This window comes from Colius striatus, chromosome 13 (genome assembly GCF_028858725.1).
Source record: "Colius striatus isolate bColStr4 chromosome 13, bColStr4.1.hap1, whole genome shotgun sequence".
Taxonomy (NCBI): domain Eukaryota; kingdom Metazoa; phylum Chordata; class Aves; order Coliiformes; family Coliidae; genus Colius; species Colius striatus.
The window spans coordinates 2,856,829-2,878,184 of record NC_084771.1 but is presented as its reverse complement, the minus strand read 5'-3'; the positions used below and the strand labels follow the sequence as shown (position 1 = coordinate 2,878,184).

General features: G+C 50.7%; 1 protein-coding gene across 1 annotated transcript in view; it reads left to right on the top strand.

The window, feature by feature from the left end:
- GABRA3 (gamma-aminobutyric acid type A receptor subunit alpha3) overlaps positions 1–21,356 on the top strand; it is a 62,656-nt gene that overhangs the window by 19,565 nt on the left and 21,735 nt on the right. The window contains exons 3-4 of the mRNA XM_062007038.1: positions 10,469–10,536; positions 14,399–14,619. Of these exons, the coding sequence (XP_061863022.1) occupies positions 10,469–10,536; positions 14,399–14,619 (289 nt within the window). The remainder of the gene's footprint in view (positions 1–10,468; positions 10,537–14,398; positions 14,620–21,356) is intronic.

The following is a 21,356-nucleotide window of genomic DNA, read 5'->3' as shown; positions in this document are numbered from 1 at the left end:
TGGAGAGGTTTGCCTAATGCAGAAGTATCTGCCTGGCATTTTTGCCCTCACCTCATTGCCCCCTCCAGTGCATACAGCATCCAAGCACCCTGCAGGACTGTGGTGAGCAAAATTCTTCTGGCTTTGGTTTGGTTAGGGCCACAGCCATGTGTCCCAGCAGCAGCACAGCATTGCCTGAGCCCTTCCCCTACCCCCTGGGACCATCAGGGATTCCCCTCCCTGAGTGCCTGTGGCTTAGCCAGCAAGGACAGGCTGCACTACTGCATATGTTAAATTATGCATGCTAATTTATATTCACAGATGTCCTCATTGTATTTATCATGCACAACCAACACATTTATGTAGCATCTCTCCCCCATTACCACAGGGTCTCAAAGTACTGTAGAGCCTCTAAAAGCATGCTCATCCATACACATTCCTCCTCTGTCTGCAGAGCATCTGAGGGTGTCCTAAGTCCTTAAAATAGTAACTACAGCAGCTTTGTTCATTCTGTCTTTTCTGTCTGTAGCAAAAATAGCACAACTAATTTGTAGTCTCTGTTTGTAGCCTGTATGTGTGAGAACGAGGGGTGTGTGTAAAGCCTCCATGACTGCACATCCTCTGGCAGTTGCTGCTTCTCATCCTCTCTTCTATCTCACTCCCTCTGCTATTCCCTCCTGAACTTAATGTCTATCAATAACTTGCACCACAGCCTGATTCTACCCTCTAGATGTGTATTTTAGGTCACTTAATGAAGTAAAAAGAATACATGCATGTGCATGTCTGCACAGAGCAATGAAGGAGAGCTAAATTACACTACATGAGCCAAAGGCACAGTTCTGCTGAGTCTTGCAGTACTTATTTTGCCTGGGCTGCTAATGGAGTGAGGCTTGTCACATCTTTCCTTCTGCCTTTTGTCTTCTAAAAGCTTTTGATCCTGTTGGCTGATCTGAACAAAAAGGTGACAGAAAGGGAGATATCTCAGAGATTTTAAGTCCCTGCAAGATCTGGGGAATTATGCAGCTTGAGTGGAAAAAGACCCAAAGTAGAGAGAGGTAACTGGATGGGATCAACTGGTGTTTGGCATCAGACAGGAAAAGCTGATCTGGAGGAAAGCAGGGGTTGTTGCTCCTCTGCTGGTAGAGCAGCATCTCTCCTAGGCTTTTCTGCTGGATAGAGCTCTAACCTGCATCCCCCACTCTTGGTAAATGAGAGAAAATGCCTTTCTCCGACATGGAAGGGTGTGAAAATCCCTGTAGGACCTTCTACAGCAACACATGGACGTATCCACAGTGCCAGGAATGCCAAGAGACCCCTTATCCATCATCTGCTGAGACTGAGGGGCAGTGGAGCAGGCTCTGTGCAGTGACTTCAGACTAGAAAACTGGGCTACCCTGTGCCCAGCACAGGCAACTCTGTTGTGTACCCAGGATTCACATGCAAGTGCATGTGAGTTCACACACTCATTTGCAACTCCCTTCCCTAGGAGAGAGTGCAGTTTCTCACCCCAAAGGGACATGCAGATGCCCTGTGAGCCTCTCAGCACTGAGCTGGGACACTGGCTCCCTGCTCACTTGGAAAGAAAGAGGAACAAGGTGTGTTTGGCTCCTTTCAGCAGTAGTTATCCCTTGATCCAAACTCCATACCTAGGTGTGGAGAGAGCTCAGGCCTGGCTCAGAGCCACCAGCACACGTATAGAGTGTTTGGAGACTGCTTAGGGACTTCACTTGCAAGAACTGAGCTTATCTTTCCTACATAACCAAGGATTTTGTGTCCTTGTGGCTTGTGCCCCGGGGATCACCTAGGAATTAAAGCTCCCTCTAGGCATTAATGTGCCATATATCCTAGACAAGCCACTCTCAAGTGGTTAACTGGGTCATTTCATGGGCTTGCATCTAGTTCCTGCAGAGGTCACTGCATGCAGCCATCTTAGGAAGCTGCTTATGTGGCATGTTGTGTGAAACAGGGAATGGATCTCTTCATGGTGTCAGCTGTCCCCTGGGCCTGCTAAGAAAGAGAGCCAGGGCAGCAGGCTTTCTCTTTGAGGGATTGGACAGGCATCAGCTCACTTTCACCTGGGCTGAAAAATGAAGCACATGTAATTGTAGACCAGGCTGACCTCTGCCACCATGTGTGAGTGGTTTCATTGTCAGCTGTTTCATGAGACAGCCCCTGAAATTCTATTGAAGCTCTTTCTCCCCCTGCACTGAAATATCCAAGTTGGAAGGAGAAAGGACAGGGAGCACAGCTGGAAGTGATACCACATGCTATCCCTGCTTAGAGATTGGATGAGTTCCCCCTAGTGTGGCTGAAGGACATGCAGTTGTAGGCACTGATGTGCCATCACACCAGAGAGAAGGCAGTGAGTGATCAATCACAGTGGCTCGAAGAGCAGCACCTTGAGAACTGTCTGTACAGCAAATGCTGGCAGTCCCAGGGGATCCGAGCAGCAGCAGTGGGTGATCAGGCAACATCTGTGAAGAGATGGCTCAGCATCCCCAGCTAGGAGGGACAGGCTTGATGCTTTCATGGAGAGCAGCAGATAGCCTTGTTTGCTGGGTGAACATGGTGCCTTTTGATCACAACTGCAGAATTCACTGGGGGTGTAACTGAGGGGGTCGGATCTGTTACACAGACTGGCTTATTTTAGCTTTATAAGTGAGACAGGGCAACCACTTCTGGAAGCAAGCAAATAGCTGAGCAAAACTGCATTAGACAAATGGTTTGTGACACATAGGCAGAGCTAGATACAGACCTGATCCAAAGGTCTCGCTGGCAATCCCCTGCAGGCTTTTACTCACCCCTGTGTTTGCTGAGATAAGACATTTGTTTTAGACATTTATATTGTTCCTTTCCTTCTGTGTGGTTTATTCTGCAGAGTACAAATTTCCCAGTGCTCAGTCCTGGGCTGACCCCACTTTGCAGTGGATGAGCATCTCATCACTTTGAAGCATGTGGTCTCAGGTGGGAGTGTGGGGCTAAGGCCAGTCTTCATCCACAAGACCCTATTCATCCTCTTCTCTATGGTTACTAGAGAGAGGCAGATGTCCTGAGAAGTGGTCAGGTCTGGATGTGCTGATCTGCCTCTGGGATCACCCTCCCCTCATAGGCAAAAAGGGGCCACAACAGGCTCCTTGTTGTGTCTCGATGCTTGTGCCCCAGTGAGTTTTCCTGGAGACGTGTTGCAGGTAGTTTGGGTGATTAAGCCTGAGGCTGCTGTTGGCCATGTCTGGCCTGCACAGACCCAGGCCAGCTGTCAGCCATCCTGGTGACACTCGTGGCCATGGCCACTGCTCCTCAGCACTGACTTCTGTAGGCTGGGAGCTGTGCCATCGAAAGCCTTTGCTTCTTACTGGTTGCAACTGTTTCAATGGTGTATAATTCTGTACATGCAGACAGTTGGAGTTCCTTCCTATGCAAGGAAGGCTGCTGACAGGACCAAGGCACCCTCCATGTGCATGCTGGCCTCCGTTTTTGGGAGAGATGCCCAGGCTGAAGTTGTCAAACCTGACTTGGCTTTTGCTTCTGACCAGGTAATTTCATATTCAAAGATGCTGAGCCAAGCCACATGTGAAAAGATGTATTTTTACCTTGGGACTGGGAGTTTGACTGTGACATCTCTGTGCTGTCTCAGATGCCCAACTAAGAGAGAGAAGGGGCAGAGCTGAGGGCACAGATCTCTCTGCTGTCCAGCTCTGCTCTCTCTTGTGCAGATGCTGAAGGAAATGCCAGTACCTGCTCAGGGTTTTGCCTTCTGTGTTGCCCAGCCTTCCCCTCCTGATCCAAGCACAGCCTCTGCTCCCAGGATACTCAATGTGAAAGCATCCCAGGTGCAGCAGGGATGTTTGTGGTCCCTGCATTTGCAGTAGCTCATGTTGTTTTGGGGCCTTTGGCTGGCAGGAGCTCCATCACTCTATACCCTTGGAGTCAGCTCTGTTCCCTGGCTGAGCTGGACAAGCCTCAGAGGCATTAACAGCACTGCAGTGATGTTCCCTGAAATGTTGCCTTCTGTGCTGCTATTCCTGAGCTCCCTAGCAAAACTGCAAGAAAAGCATCTCTAATGTATGTTGAAAAGTCTTTTTGGCCTCACAGCAGGAGAGCAGCAATGAAGGCTATATCAGAGGTTCCTTGTGTGTGGTTGGTGATGTAGAAGATGTCATGTCTCTACTTCTGCAGCCTTTGCAAGAGAGGTTGTAGGTAGAAGCAAGCTTACTCTCTCCCCTCAGACACCTACCCCTCTTCTTGTGCCTCCTTGTCCACTCCTAGGACAGGCATAGCAGTCCCAAGGGCAAAGTCACAGAGAATTCCACACCACCCAGAGACATGCCCTTCCTTCTTCAGTGCCTGTCATGGAACTGGCAAAGGCAGCAGCCCTGGTGCAATGGGACTGAAGCTGCCAGAGTTAGAGGAGAGACCCCAGAGTGGAGTTTCTGGCTGGAATCTGTAGTGTGCTGATCCAAGGGCAAGGGCTGCTCTGTGTCTTGGCTCCAGTGGGCTCATGGGGCTTGTAGCAAAGATCAAGGAAGCCTCTTTTGTTCCAGAGGCTCAAACTAGGAGGAAAATTAAATCCCCCCAGTGAGAGACTGAGAAAACAAAGAATGAAACACCCAAAAAGCTTCTGTGTGCAGCAGCAAAAATTACCTTCTGCTGCTTATTAATTAGCATGGCAAGGATTTGGGAGGAGACATCAGGTGGAAGTTGATAGTACAGACCAGCTTCTTGTGTTTCCCTTCGGTTGTCGTGGTATGGGAAGGAGCTACACAGCATCCCTTCTCTCTCTGTGGTGACACTGCCCCCACTGCAGGCAGGGAGGAATCCTTCCCAAGGGATTTAGTGTGTTTGAAAGGGCACTGGACAGGTCCTTGGAAGAGGATCACTGAATAAGGGGACCTGATCAAGCTGAGAAGCTCTTGAGCTGAGGCTGAACCTTGTTGCAGTCTAGAAAGGTGTTAAGGGGCATTATCAATCTGTTACTGCACTTTTTAGGTCGTGACCAGAGCTGGGGATGGGATGCTGGGCTGGCTGGTGTCCAGAGCAGTTCACAAGGAGCCCAGGGTAGAAACATCTACCTCCAGGGTCTGGTCTGGAGCAGGCTGAGCATTTGTACCTCTGGGTTTAGGAGAGTCTGAACAGCACAGTCCTCCTTTCTGGTCTGCACCATGCCAACAAGCACAGAAACACCAGCACAGAAAGGCTTTGTCAGCTCTGAGCTCCCTCAGGTCCCAGCACAGCCCTGGGGCAGAGCTGCAGCAGTGCCACAAGGAGCACAGCTTCCAGCTGCATGAGCTTCAACAAGGGCAAGGGCCAGGTCTTGCACTTGGGCCACAGCAACCCCTGGACACGGGACAGGCAGGGGCAGAGGGGATGGAAAGCTGCCAGGCAGTAACTGTATCGCACTGTATCAGACACAGTGTGAGCAGCAGGGCCAAGGAGGGGATTGTCCCCCTGTGCTGGGCACTGGTGAGGCTGCACCTCCAATACTGTGTCCAGTTCTGGGTACTACAAGAAGGACACTGAGGGGCTGCAACGTGGCCAGAGCTGGGGAAGGGGCTGGAGCACAAGGGTGCTGGGGAGGGGCTGAGGGAATGGGGGTGTTGAGCCTGGAGAAGAGGAGACTGAGGGGAGACAGGAGCACTCTCTGCAGCTGCCTGAAGGGGAGTTGTAGTGAGCTCGGGGTCGATCTCCTCTCTCCAGTGATGAATGACAGGACACAAGGAAATGGGCTCAAGTTCCCCAGGGGAGGTTGAGATTGGAGCTGAGGAAGAACCTTTTCACCCAGAGGGTTATTAAGCACTGGCACAGGCTGCCCAGGGAGTCCCCAGCCCTGGAGATACTCACAAGACACAGAGATGAGGTGCTGAGGGCTGTGGTTTAGCTCAGTGCTGAGCCTGGCAGTGTGAGCTCAGGGGTTGGGCTCAATCTTCAAGGTCTTTTCCAACTGTAACCATTCTGTGATGCAGTGAGGAGGTCTCCATCCCTCTCTCAGCTTCTCCCTGAGATGCTGCTGTGCCTGGCTGACGTCAGTGCAGGAATCCCCTGCCTGCAGCCTTCGCTTTGCCTCGCGGAGCCTCCGGCGCTGGGGCGCAGGCGCCAGCCCACGGCACAGCCTCTGCTCTGGGAACCCCCACCCAGCAAACAGGACTGTGCTCAGCACATCCACGAAGCTCAGGAGCTGAAACACATCTTATGGTTGAGATTCTTAAAGCAGCAGCACTCAGTGAGTGCAGCAGGGTGTTTGATAAGAGCCTCCGCAGCCCCCCCGTGCCCCCCAGCTCCCGTAATCGCTGCCAGAGGCAGCCCTACAATGCACAGCCAGTGAGGGGAGAGGCAGCCAGGCAGCATCATTTGTATTCCAGCTCTGCTACTGCTCCCAGTGCTTCCAAGAAGCAAGTAAAAATAGTACTCCATCATTTTGTAAATAATAGCCATCTCCTCTCAGGCCCAGGGAGTCACGAGCGCTCAGAAGGGAGGCTGCAGGCAGGGGGGGCTGCCTGCCTTGAGCCAGGACCAAGAAGGGGGGCTCTGGGCACTCAGAGCAGGGAACAGGGGAGGGGGGGTGAAGTGGAAACCCTGAAGCAGCTCCACTGCTGCTGCTTTACACCTTCTGCATGCACCAGGCAAGGCACTGGCCCCGCTGGCTAGGGCTGAGGGTGGCAGGATCTGGCCCTCCACACACAGCTCACAGGGCTGTTTATTGCCTGCACATAGCAAATCCTGGAGAAGGAGAGGGGTAGCTTTTAAAGACCAGGCAGGAGTAGGTCGGGAGTGCCATGGTAACACTGTGGGGAGGGATGTTACTGCTTTTGTTCCACATTTGCATTGCAGATCTGCCCAGCTGTGGGGGATTCCTGTGGGCAGGAGCATGGCAGCACTGCTCGGCAGGCAGGGACAGGGCTTTGTACCTGTGGGAGAAGGGGCAGCTCGGATCGACCCACAGCATCTTATTCCTGCTCACACACTTATTCCAGATGGTTTTAGAAGCACAGCTGTGCTGAAGCTTGGGAATAAGCCATCAATGGGAAATCCCCCAAGACAAGGGAATCAACCTCAAACAAATGGCTGGGGAACATGGAGTGCCACTGGGCTCTCTGAATTCTGCCGTGTTCAAACCTTGAACCTGAAAATCTCCTGCACTTTGAGTTTTGTGACTGCTTCAGGGTCTTTTTTATTTGCTTTCCTCAGGTGGCAGCAGCTTGGGGCACGGTGAGGCTTTGCAAATGCCAGAGGGTAGCCGTGCCAAGAGCAATGCTGAGCCCTTGGCTAGGCAGGGGTGTGCCAGCCTACGCCATTCCCCAGGGCAGCTGGAGCTTGGCTCAAGTCCTTCCTCCACACCAGCTTCCTACCTGAAACAGTCTCTCCTTTATTGTTTCCCCTGAACCAAGTCTTTCCTTTGTTGTTTCCCCAACTACACAACAGGACCAGCAGCACCTGCCTGATGTACCAGCAGGCTTGAAGGCTCAGCTCCCTTGTGCAAGTAGAAAACCTTTGAGTCACAGGGAAGAATGATGCTAGGAAAGGAGAAATGCCATTTAATGTTCTGCAACAGGTCTAGGCAAAGTGCTTAACCCTCTACAGTGCAGTCCTTAATTATTCTGTCTTTGGCGAGAGCTGGGCAAGACAGTTGAGCTGCAGTGAGAGTTTGTCTTTGGATTGAGAGGCAGCCAAGGAGTTTCCCTGCCCTGCAGGAGATGCTCCTCCCTCAGCTTTGTTTTGCTGCAAAAGTAGATGCAGTTTCTTCTTGTTCAGGCTCAGGGTGGGTAGGGTGAGGCTAAGGGAAGCTGGCAGAATAGCTCCTGGTTTCTCTGGAGGAGAAGGTCTCACGGTCACACAGCTGATGAGCTCGGGCAGAGATGCAAGCAGCACGGATGTTCTTGGGCTGTAGGATCATGAAGGAAGTGAATCCCTGAGGCAGGAGCTCGCTCTGTTCTGCTGCTGTTTTACTTATCTCTGGATTTCCCAGCTCTGCTGAAATCCCTGCATGCATAGCAGTGATTTAATTTCAGAAATCCCTCCGGATTCCAGCCAAATCCTGCCCTTAGGAGCACACATTAACAGGCACAGTTCAGGCTGCCTTCTGCCATCAAAGGTGCAGGGAGCCCATTTTTCTACTTTTTGCTCAATGAGGAGCCTCTTTGAGCTCAGCAGGTCCCACATGGCCTGGCCTGAGGACTGTGTGTGCAGCCTGGGAGTGGGGAAGCCTCTTCACACTCAGGCTGTAATTCATTATTAATATTAATCAATTACTGGCATTTATTAATGCCATTATCTTCAATTGGATTTGGTAGTTGATTGAAGGGATGGGAAGGGATCTCTGGAGCTCTCTGACAACCAGGTTACAGCATAAGGACAGAAAGGCTCATGTGAAGATAGGAGAATCGTATCAAAAAGTGTCCAAAGCTAGTTCTGCCTTTTTACCTCCTCATCACTTCCCGAATCTCTTCTCTCCTACTTGGACCCCAAGGGTCCCTTTGTAAAACATGGATCACAGAATCTCAAGGGCTGGAAGGGGCCTGGAAACCTCAGCCAGTGCAACCCCCCTGCCAGAGCAGCACCACCTAGAGCAGGGCACACAGGAACCAGCTGGGTTGGAATGTCTCCAGAGAAGGAGCCTCCACAGCCCATCTGGGCAGCCCCTGCCAGGGCTCCCTCACCTCAGCAGGGAACAACTTTGTCCTTGTGTGTCTTTGGAACCTCTTCAGTTCCAGCTTGTTGCCCCTTGTTCTATCATTGGCCATCCCTGAGCACAGCCTTGTCCTTTCCTGGTCCCCTCCCACTCTGTCCCCTCTGGTGAAGGGGCCAGTTGATTCTGCACCTCTCGAGGACTGGCTTCACGGGCCATGGGTGGGCACAGGTCCCAGTCTGATAACCATGGCTGTAAATTATTATTTTGCACAACCTGAATGCCAAGAATAGAAGAGGAGAGAGAGTTTGTGTTTTCTGTAAACCATAATTGTCTTTCTCTCTCTGCATGTGTCAGTGGGAAGAGCCTCACCTCACTAACTGTGCAGCCATCTCATTTGCAGACTGGTTTGGAGGGAGGCAGAGACAATACCCTGAGCGTTTAAGTCTTAGAGAAGTAACTGATTTTGTTCAGGGTGATGTCTTGTTGGCTTCTGGGTGTTTCAGATACATATTTCTCTTTAACCTTCTTTTTATTGCATCCAGACGAGATCAAGGGTTACTGATGTAGCACAATAACATCAGCCACGGGCTGTGTCGGGAGCTTTCCAGCCGTAATCACCAACGACGTGTATACATAGATTTTAGCCATTAAGGAGAAAACCCTGCCAGGGTGCATTATCTTGTTTTGGATACAGAACTTGGAAGAGCAAAACTAAGCTCCATAGTACTGCAGAGTAACTGTCAGGGGCCAGAAGGATTTCCATAACTGAATTGAGCAATGGGCCATCCACTGTACCTGCAAAGCTGCTGCAGTCACCCACACAGGGGACTGCACATAACACATGAACTCTTCTAGGAGTCTCTAAATTGATTCTTTCATTGGGAGAGCAGCTCTGGGCTAGCTAATGCCATACAAAAGGAGCCCAAAGGCATGGTCTGTCCCTAAAGAGGTGAGGATTTATGGTAAAGCAGTGCTACACTCAAGGCACTTCATCCATCATTTGTTCAGTACAGCCCCGTGGGCAGCACGTAGGACCATGAATCTGTCAAATCACTGTGCCTTGGTTTCCCTGCAAAGGGGGACAGCAGCTGAGATTTCAGTCAGGAAACACACCAGAATGGTGATGAAGTCCAGCAGGAGAGCTGTGTGTGCTGTTTGGCACGTGTGCTGGTGGCTTTGTTCCTCTCAAAACACTTCAATCTTTACCTGAAGGCACGGGATTAAGATTCTCCCTGGGCTTTTAGCTCTTGGAGTAGAAACCAAGGCTCTGTGGTTTTGCTGGGGCAAGTGAGGCTGCTGTCCAGCATCCAGGAGGGGTTGCAAGGCAGCGTGTGACACTGTGCAAGAGCAGCCCTAGGAGCTCAGCACTTAGAGAAAGGCAATCACAACATTGACTCTTTGTACATGCAGATAAGCCTGAAGCTCTGACAAACTCAGGGCTTCCTAAAACTAGTGGAACATTGCTAGGCTGTTTATCAGGCTGGGAGACACAAAGGGATTTCATTTTAAAAGGAGCTGCAAAGCACCAGGGCTTTACCTCAGTATTGAGAGCTCTGTAGCACACGCATCGTGTAGCCACATATGTTTTGTAAATACACATTGTCTGGCTGTGCAGGACATTTTCATCCTTGATGTATGTGTGGAAAGCAGCAGAGCTACATCAGAGATGAATTAGCCCAATTAGGAGTGATAAAATCGGCCATTGTTCAGGGCACAGCAGAGAGCACGATGCAGGCTGGCTGAGCGCTCGCCAGGGAGGTGCCTGGCAGGAAAAGCCAGGGCAGAACAAAACCCAAACCCTCCCCTGTACAAGCAAATTCACTTCTCTAATTGCTTTTCTCCTTTTTCCTTTCTCTTTTGTCCCAGACAGCGTAACTGAAGTCAAGACAGACATTTACGTGACGAGTTTCGGCCCTGTCTCGGACACAGACATGGTAGGTGCCGCCGGCTGCTCGCCTCGCGAGGAGGGATGGCAGACGTGTCCCACCCTCATCCCTGGGCAACATGGGCAAAAGCAGGATCTTCCTAAGGGACAGGAACACAAGGGAGTATCCCAGCTGCCTGCCTGGGCACGGGTCAGCCTCATCATCACCTTCTTGCAGGCCAGGGGAGCTCAGTGCAGAGGGCAGACAGGGATTGTTTCTCAGGGACCTTTGGGCTTTTAGAAACCAACTGATAACACAGCCCTGGAGAGGGGAAGCTTTTGCACACTGCAGGCTTTAGTATCTTTTTCTTTAATGTGAAATGAGGAGGTCTGCCCATGGGACCAAAAGCTGTCCATAGCATGCATCACCCATTTCATGCCTTGGCAAACCAGTGTAGCCAGTTTTCCTTGAGCTGACTGTGCATGGAGGAAGCAGGCTGCTCCTTTAGGAAGAGGAGGGTGATGGGATGAAGCTGGAACACAAAAAGTTCCATTTAAACATAAGAGAAAACTATTTTACTGTGAGGGTGAGGGAACCCTGGCCCAGGCTGCCCAGGGAGGCTGTGGAGGCTCCTTCCTTGGAGGGCTTCAAGATCTGCCTGGACACGTTCCTGTGTGACCTGATCTAGGTGGGAGCTGCTTCTGCAGGGGGTTGGACTGGCTGAGCTCTAAAGGTCCCTTCCAACCCCCACCATTCTGTGATTCTATGATCTGGCCTGTTTTGGTGGCCAGTTTCACCATCAAGCTGTCCTTAGTGCTTGAACCAGAAGGAAAGCAAAAGAGGAAAAAGAAGAAGGATTAACTGATTGCAGTGTTTTGACATGTTCAGGGAAAATTATTAATGAAAAGGCCTGAGGTCTGAATTTAGGCTTGTATTCCCACAGCAGTTTGTCTTCTAATTAATACAGGACTGTGGAGCATAATTAATAGTGAGCTTTCTCAACAGCATTTCTTGCAGCTCATATTCCACATGCACTCAGGCACACAGGGAAGACTTGGCTGTTGATGGCTGCTCAGCATTTCAAGGGTGCCACATGAGGACAGCCACACATTCAGGACTGGGACCTTCCTGAGCATCCAGTGTCAGAGGTGACCTGGTGCTGGCACAGCCCAGGCTGTGGAGGGAGCAGGCTTGGCTCTCCCCAGATGGGGCAGGCAGGAGTAATGTCCTGTGGGAAGGTTTCATCTCCTGTGCAGATGTGGCCATGAGCATCTCCTCAGCTGTCCCACTGACAGTCCTGTGCTGGCAAACAGAGGAGCTGGGGCAGAATCAAAGCTCTGTGTCTCATTGAGGTGCTGACCCCACGTTGCTTTGGAAAGACCACTCCTTCCAGGCTTAGAAGCTGATTCCATGTCAGTGTAGCCAAGAGGATTAGTCTCCTCTGAATTCTCTCTGTCTCTTGCTTGCTTTCCTGCTGCAAAGGAGACCCATAATATATGCAGCAATCTCAGCCCTTGGGGAGTATCTGATAATTACTTCCAAGGTGGAGCATATTTGATTAAGGGAGTGTGTATAATGAACTGTGAAGAAGAAATATGAGGCATTGAAAAGAGGGAAGTATTTTCTGCAATGTGATTTGGCAAAATGAATTTAGAATTAGGAAGACAGTTAAAGAATAAGAAATGATCTCCCCTCCGTGTGCTCTGGTTGCATGTGTCTTACACATGCACAGCCACTGGGGCTTAGTGTGCTCTTCTGGGGCTAAAGGCACTCAAAAGCATGAGAGAGGGAGAGAAACCCCATCTCCTCAGGACGTGTGGGGAGAGCCTGCTGTTGTGCAGTGGCTCCTTTCCCCTCAGGAGTGGGGAAGACCCTCATTCCCTGCTCACATCTGCCTGGTGATCCCACTGCCAGCCCTCCCACAGCCCTTCCTCACCGCCGTGGAAAGCTGCTGCTGCATCCACACACACACGGGCATTTATGCTGATGGAGAGGCAGGTAAAGCTGCTGTGGGAGCAGAGGAGAGCAGCTGGTTACAAAGTGTGGAGGAGTACATGTAAACTGTTCCTTGAGATGCTCCAAGGGACTTCTAATCTCTCAGTTTGGTTTGAAAAGCAGAGCCTGACAGGACCTGACGTACACCTGGATCTTCAGTGAGCTCTTGCAGCTCTGCCCCAGTCCCCAGGAAACTGGGGATAAAAGAGGGGGAGTTTCATGCTTTGGTAGATGGACTCTGGAGACAGACTCAATGGTTTTGGTCACTTCTACAAGCTGGAGAAGAGCATAACGTAGAACAAAGGAGAGTATAGAAAAGAGGAGGAGAATCTGAACATGATGTCTTAGCATAAAAGAAGATACACAAGGCCTGGGAAGTTGTTGCAGAGGTTTTGCTTCTTTGGGGTTCTTCACACAGGAACATGGAGTTCTGAATGAGATAGCTCTTCTCCTGGTATGGGCTTTTCCCCAGCCTGCCTCCTGGGGCTGCACGTAGGCAGAAGCAACATGTCCTTTGGTTTGATAGCTTTTATTGAGCTTAAAACCACAAAGTGAAAACCAGCTCCACAAATAGGCAGGATATCTTGTACAGGACAGAGCCTGTGGGAATGTATGATCTTCTCATTCCTTCCCCCAGCCAGGCTCCAGGAACTTCACACTTGAGCAGGAATGGCTCTGTGGCCAGGGAACAGGGATGGATTTCTTCACCAAGATGCTCTCATTCGATTGCCATCTGCTGCAAAACCTGCAGGACTTTCTATAACCTACAGGAAACTGATGAACAGCAGCTTTTAAATGCTGCTGAGAAGAGCTGCAGGAAAGAAATCACTCACAATGATAAGTTTAGTTGGTCTTGCAGCCTCCAGGAACCTGTAAATAAAGACTATAAATCTGCAGTGGCAGGGGAAGAACAGCTGGGACAGGCAGATTTTGTGAAGCCCCCGTCTCTCTCTGAATGCCTCCTGAGATCCCTCGTAGCACGAGGAGGTGTGTGTTGTGGAGATGAGCAGTGGTGCAGCTCACACTGACACGCTCAAGCCTTTCCCTCAAGTGACATGAACCCTCAGAGGCCGTGGGCTGGTTAAAAGGTGACAAGGAATAACAGTCCCTTACACCAGACACTGGGCAGATTGCTCTCATGGGCCTTGGGGTGGCTGTGGAACCTTTGCTGCTTGGGCAAGCAGTTTCTGAAGCAGCACACACCAAGTGAGGAGCTGCCCCTGCCTGCAGAGTTACAAAGACACGACTTCTGAGTGCCCCAAGTGGAATTTGCCTAGGGAATGGGTTTCCCCACAAAAAAAAGGGGAAATTGGAAAATAAGAAGAAGGAATGAAGCCCCAGGATCTTGCAGTGCGAGTGTGTGAGGTCCTTCATTCAATGCTGGTCTAGAGGTAGCTTGGGAATGAAAGGTAACATTAAGATAATATCATGAAGCTTTATTTCATCATTCCTTTTTAATGAGCAGTGGTATAATTAGCAGTATCCTGGCCAAATTCCAACCTCAGAGAACTTTATTTCAGCCTTTTTCCAGTTCCCACACAGCTACACACAGTAGCTCCCTCCCTTGAAATAGCTGGATGAAGGTGATGGTGCAGCAGGGCTGCCCCAGGCTTGGCCACTGTGTGTGGTGTGTGCAGTGGTCAGAAATGCTGATGTGCAAGTTTTGGCATCGTACCCAAGTCATTGTACAAACCGTGGTAAATTCCCTCTACCCTCCACAAATGTATCCACTGACATTAATCTCTGCTGCTTCTTGCATCGTGCTTCACTTCAGCCAGAGCACAGGACCTGCTTCTGCAGGGGGCTGGACTGGGTGATCTCTAAAGGTCCCTTCCAACCCCCACCATTCAGTGATTCTGTGATGCCTTGCAGTGGTTTGGTTGCAACGAGGAGCTGAGTAAAACAAGAGCTGTTTTTCTCTCCTTTCTCCACAAAGGAATACACTATCGACGTCTTTTTCCGGCAATCCTGGAGAGATGAAAGGCTGAAGTTTGATGGTCCCATGAAAATCCTGCCCCTGAACAACCTGCTGGCCAGTAAGATCTGGACTCCTGACACCTTCTTCCACAATGGGAAGAAATCTGTGGCCCATAACATGACAACACCCAACAAGCTGCTGCGTCTGGTGGACAACGGCACCCTCCTGTACACCATGAGGTCAGTCTGTGTCTCGTGGGGTGGGCTCTTCCAGGTCCCTACACACCTGCAGGCAAGGATGGGACCTCAGGGTACATGCCAGCAGGGCTTGTGCTGCTTCCCACTGACTCTATTCTCAAGAACAACCCCAGCACATACACTCATCAGCAGGTGGGAAGCACCAAGAGAAAAGCTTTTGGGTTAATTGTGAGTTCATTCCAGAGCTATTCAGGTGCTCCTCTGTGCTTGTAAGCCAGTCACCCATGTAAATCACGTTTGCCACTTGGAGCTGGTGCATTAATTTGTCTTCCCAAGTAAATGGGCTTGTAAGTGAAACAACAAGTTGCACATAGATGCACAGGAAAAGTACTGGGTTGGTTTTGGGAAGGTGGAAGTCTGTCTTTGCAGCAATTGTTTTCTGTGCTTTCATCTTCAAGCTGACCCTAACTAGTACCAGGCTTTGTTGTGGGTTCTGCACTTCCACCTCTGGTTTTTGAGGACGAGACAGAGTTTCATCTCTTCACCCTTCAGCTGGCTGCGTATCTACATAGTGTCAGCAAGTTTTGGAGCCCACATTGATAAACAATGCTCTGCTTTTGTGCAGCAGCTCTCCAATATGAGCTAATCCTGCCAGTGCCTTAGGGGTTTAGGTCTCCACACATCAGTGATCTCACGTTACTGAGGCAGATGGGGTAAATGAAGGGAGAAGCCCAGCTTGACTAAAGGGCTCAGTTCTGCTTCCATCTCTCTGACCTGTATGTGGATGACTAACACCCCCCACTCTCCTTCCCCACCCCCCCTGGGTTTGTATCATTGTCTGGCTGCAAAGTATTACAGGAGCTACTGGCCTAAGACAGCAAAAAAAGGACTCAATTTCAGGGGTTTTATATCATCTCACTTCTATATTCAGCAAACAGCCATTAGCTCCAGCAAGCTTGGTGTGACTGAGAAAGTATTGGATTTGCTTTTCCATTTAGGGCTGGGCAGGTGCCAGGATGGCAGCATCTCCAGGCTCTGGGGAATCAGCTGCTTGCAGAAAATGGAGCTATGGTATTTTTTAGAATGAAGTCATCACATCATTCAGTTTATCTGTCCCTCAAAGAAAGGGAGGATGAGGGAGGGTCTGAACCTCCCTTTGAGTGTGCTCCTGCTCCTCTTCAGCCCCTCTAAGGCTTTGTAAGACCCCACTTGGAGGTACCAAGAAGTTGAGGGTTGGATATGAGGCCTGTTGTATCACTCAGTGCCAGGAGATCTTTTCCTTACCCAGCACAGGGTGCTGCTGTGCAGGTATGTGTGAAGCTGTCCTGATGGGGCTCTGGGAGGTACTGGACCAGCCTGGTGCTGGAGATGTGGTTACTGCTGGCTGTCTGAAAAGCACTGGCCATTGCACAGGACAAGGTGTCAAGGGCAAAGCAGAACTCCTCTGTATTTGCAGTTCAGCACAGCCAGGATGGGATGTCTGTGTCCAAGGTGCATCTGATGATTGCTCTTCTCCCTGCAGATGCAGGGACACAGGACTGTGCATCAGACTGAGGCTCAGAGACCGAGTCCTGCCTGGCTCTGCCACTCGTGGGCACTCACACCCCAGCTGCCCTGTAAAAGGATAATGATGGTATCACCCTCCCTTGTTAAGTGCTTTGAAACCTCCTCACAGGAAAGGTCTGGAAGGAGTCTTGTGTTTTATGTCCAAGTGGCACAAGTGCTGTTCTCCCCCATGCCCAGGAGCATGCACACGTGTCTTTCCCAAAGGAAGGAGCAGGAGTACGAAGCTGGTCTCAGCCTCACACATCTGACACCCCATGCAAGCCACAGAGCCATGCTGTGTCCTGCTGACTGCATCTCCACCAGACTTCCCCTGGACTGGCAGGACTGCCCAGGTGATCCCTTACAGGCTCAGTCTGGACTGCTAGGTTGCCATGCAGTTTAATTCCTGAGACATACCCTATTCCTTTAGCTTGTACCAGCCCAGCATCCTTGAGGGATCAGTTCTGCTGATGTGCAATTAGAGGCACTTCTCTTGCCATTTATCCTGCTGTGAAAGCCAACTTCTCTTAGTCAAGCCTTACACTTACAGATGAAGTTGCTCTGGTGGAACAGCAACTCTTGACACGTGCATCCAGCAAAACCACACCTGTGTGACAATATTTATAGCTCCTGGAGAGAACCTCTTTATCACTGACCTGAGCTCCAAGGACTCACACAGCAGCTGTAGCTGAGTGTCCAGAGATTTCCTTCAGTCATGGCACAGCCTCCACACGGGCTGGTGCAAGGCCACGGTGCAAACACCCCATCACAGGCTCAGATCTCGGCACCTGGGTGACGTGGACTTTGCCACCACAACACAAAACTGCATCTCTCTACCTCCCTTCTTCTGGCTGCTGAGGAAGAGATAGGATTACTGATCCCTCTGCCTCTTCCCTGCCACTCCAGCTGCTTTAGAGGACATGGGGAACATGGTTCTACTGTGTCTCCCTGCCTCTGTGGTCTTGCTCGTGGAGCTCCTCCAAGATGCCAGTAGTTCACAAAAGCCCAGCTAGGGCCTCCAAGCTCTGGTGTCAGACCTGAGGACAGCAAACTGGGAATTGTGTGTGGATTTACATAAGGTACAGATAAAAACTCAGCTGCTGCAGCAATCTCTGCATGTACTCACTGGCTTGAATTGTATGGGGCACACAGATAATGTTCTGGTTCTCCCTGGCCTTGAAGCATATGAAAGCAGTGAAAGCTTAACGCTGTGCCAATGGGATTCAACTTTGAGGACCCAGGCTTTAAAGAGCTCTCCTGCACTTCACAAGGACTGTCAGAGTGGCATGTTGAGGCTTTGTGGTTATTGTCAGAGTGGCTCCCAGACAATATGTGCTCAAGTTATGCACTTAAAGGATGTTTAACTGCCAGACTGACGCATTCATCTGTATGCCCAAAGACTTTGCCTCAAGAACCTGCATTGATAAAGACAGCATGAAGTCCTTAGTGACAGTACCTGAGCACTTGGGAAGGAAGCTTGGTGAACCCTGGGGTGAGGCAGAGGCAGAACAGGAGGGAAAGCTGATCACAGAGGCATCCAGGACATGTGCAATACTCCCAGGGCTGCTGAACACTGGATGACAGTCGTTTACCTCCTGCAGCATGCTCAGGGGATTGAGCTTCCCAGGCTGCTTTTTGAAACCACAGAGCCCTGCACTGTCTCTCCCAGCAAAGCCTTTGTGTTGTCTTTACAGAATCCCAGAATCACAGAATGGTGAGGTTTGGAAGGGACCTCTAAAGGTCACATCGAGTCCAACTCCCCTGCTCAAGCAGCTCCCACCTAGATCAGGTCACACAGGAACATGTCCAGGGGGGTTTGAAGAGCTCCAGAGCAGGAGCCTCCACACCCTCCCTGGGCAGCCTGGGCCAGGGCTCCCTCACCTCAGCACTGAGAGAGTTTTTCCTTGTGTTTAAGTGGAACTTGTTGTGTTCCAGTTTTTGTCCATCACCCCTTGTCCTGTCACTGGGTACAACAGAAAAAAGTGCTGCCCCATCCCCTTCACAAACAGTTTTTAAATACTTGTATTAATGAGAACCCCCCTCAGTCTGGGGAGCCCAGAACTGGACACAGGACTGCAGATGAGGCTTCAGCAGGGCAGAGCAGAGGGAGAGCAGAACCTCCCTCGCCCTACTGCCCAAAGCCCTTCTAACCCACCCCAGGATGCCATTGGCTTCTTGCCCACGAGGGCACATCACTGGCTCCTGCTCATCCTGCTGCCCACCAGCACCCCCAACTCCCTTTCCCCTGTCCTACTCTCTAAGAGTTCATTCCCCAGCCTGTGCTGGTCCATGGGTTTATTCTTTCCCAGATGGAACACTCTCCACTTGCCCTTGTTGGATTTCATTGGATTTCTCCCTGCCCAACCCTCCAGCCTGTGCAGGAGCTTCTTCTCTGCTCAGTTCTCAAGCTGGTTGGCTTTACTGTTTGGTTTTTTTCAGCCACTGGGCAACTTGTGAGAGCTGTAGGCTGGAGCCATGCAATGGAGGTGCAGCCATCAGTCTCCCTTCTGCAAGAGCAGCATCTGGGACATCCCAGCACCAGCTCCTCTGGGTAGTAGCCACTGGCAGCCATTTGGCTGCATCCCACATCAGGGCTAGACAACAGCATTGATGGATCCAAGCAGACACAAACTAGACTGCTAAACACACAGGCAGAGGAAGAGATGAGATTTGTACAGCTTGCTTTTCTCTGCCCTGCAGATTCTGGAAGCTTGCATTTTGCAGGCTTGGTTTTGTGCAGGTAGACTTTTGTCAGGAAGCCATCCCAGGAGAGAGAAGTCTTCAGAGAGCCCCTTATCTCGCTGCATTTCTGCCATCATGGGCTGAAATCTCCAGGGGCTGGGGAAGGATGCAAAGTGAATTCAGCACTTTCAGATCCAGCACAAGGATCCTAGAAGCAATTTGGCTTTCAAGCTCAAACCCCAGCAATTAAACCTAACCTAGATTCTCACGCAGCCTAAACCGTAAACACTCTTCGGCTTGACTGTGCTTCTTAATGAATCTCCTAGAGGAGAAACCAGGACAAAACTCAAGCAATATCCCTGGCATAAACAAAATCACTTCTGCTGTGCAGGGTGCTGTCATGTTTTTGTACCACACATACACCAAGGGATTATTACATTTGCGTCCCAGCGATGGGGCTGAGGCTGTGGCTCATCCTGCAGCACGACGCAGGTAACGACAGGGGCTCTAATGACACATCAAAGGCTTTGCTAAGCTCCTGGTAACCATGAGAACCGAGCTCAAGTGGTTTGTTGTACAGTCAGCCCTGCCAGAGGTATGTTTAGCCTGATTCACACTTCTTGCCATTGTGTTGAGCAGTTCAAAGCACTTCCCCTGACTTTAAAGAGGAATAAAAAGACCACATGGTTTCTCTCCTGGATGTTCCAGTTTTGGTGCCGTTGTGGCAGCAAAGTGAAGAGAAAGCACGAGGAGTCTGGGGTCTCATTTCAAGACAGTTCAGAATAAGTTATTGCTGGTGCCTGGGACAGATGAGCCAAAGGATACAACAGCTGGATCGTGTGATTGCTGGTAGCTTGGTGGATTTTCACATCCTTGTGTCAGGGGGCTGGAGCCAGGCTGTGCTCAGGGATGGCCAGTGACAGGACAAGGGGCAACAAGCTGCAACAGAAGAGGTTCCAAAGACACACAAGGACAAAGTTGTTCCCTGTTGAGGTGAGGGAGCACTGGCAGGGGCTGCCCAGATGGGCTGTGGAGGCTCCTTCTCTGGAGACATTCCAGCCCAGCTGGTTCCTGTGTGCCCTGCTCTAGGTGGTGCTGCCCTGGCTGGGGGGTTGCACTGAGTGAGCTCTGCAGGCCCCTTCCAACCCTCAACATTCTGTGATTCTATGATTTAGAATGTCATTTCAGGGCTCAGATTTGTGGAGCTGAAAGGCATTGAAGCAGTGAAGCAAACCTCTGTGACAAGCTGGCCATAAGTCCCTTTGCACAGGGGAAGGGGCAGAGAGGAGAATTTTTGCAATAGGCTCTTTAACCCAGATGCTGCAGAAGCAGTGGTAAGTATCTGGCAAGCAGGAGGTATTCCTCTTAGTTTGAGATGTTGACATTTTATTAGGCAAAGCAGATGGTGCTGAGGAGTCCTCCACCAGCAACAGGAGGTGTCAGGGAAGGCCAGTGGGACGAGGAGTCGATGGGGAAGTGGGCACTCTCCTCAGTCATGATTGATTCCACAGCTCTGCTAAATACCTCTGCTAATTAGCCCCCTGAAGGATGAGTGTGTGCAAGAGAGGCTTCAGGAGGAGGGTGAAAGACAGCTGAGGGATGAGGAGGGGGCAGAAGGATGTGCAGGAGTGAGCAGCAGTGCCTGCAGTCTGGTCATGGGGAGAGTGTGTGGGGCAGCGAGCACACCCCGGCGTGCGTCGGGGCAAGGGAGAACACCTGGGAGGGAAGATGCCTCTACTGCTTCCCCCTTCATCAGGGAAGCACGTTTATCTGGGCACATGCTGACTTCAGGCTGGCTGGAATAGCTGAACCAGACTCATCTTGCCTAGAATGAGGTGATGTTTTGGTTTGGATTTAATTTCAGGAGACTTCCAACCTCCTTCAGCTGGAGGCGGAGAAGTGGGGGATGAGGTTGCTTTTTCAGTGGCTTGTTGATGGATTTATTGTGGTGTTGTTTACTGGCTGGGGTGATAAAGCACCTTTTAGATTACAAATGTGACTGCTGCATTCTCACACAGCTGTGGAAGCATGCAGCATCCATATAAAGATGTCTCCTTCCCTTGACAACACTTGCTAAGAGTGTAAGTTGGCCGTGGTCTGGAGAGGGCAGGAGGGTATGGCTAAGGGCAATCTGGTCCCAGCTGGTCTCTGCTGCCATTCTGGCCTGCTCTGAGGCTCTTTCTATCTGCTCTAAATAGCATTCAAGCACCAGACCTCCTGTCTGTGGTCCTTTGAGTGGTTCAGCCTTTTTCATAGCAGCTGTTGGTCACAGCCAAGACTTGCAGACAGTCCAGTGGATGAGAAAGGCTTTTCTGTTCTTCTGTTCAGGATGCAACAGAGGGAAAGCACCAGTCAGAGGAGAGGTGCTTTGGAAAAGCCAACTTAGAGAATACCTGGAAAAGAGCCTTTTGAAACAATAGCTGGTGAAGCCAATGAAAGAATAGGAAGGTAAAAAGGAAGCCTTGTGTGGCCCACTGAGGGAGACAGGGGAGGTACATCGATGTTTCCTTTAGACAAGCGACAGTGATCAATTTTAGAAGCAAAAAGAAGTT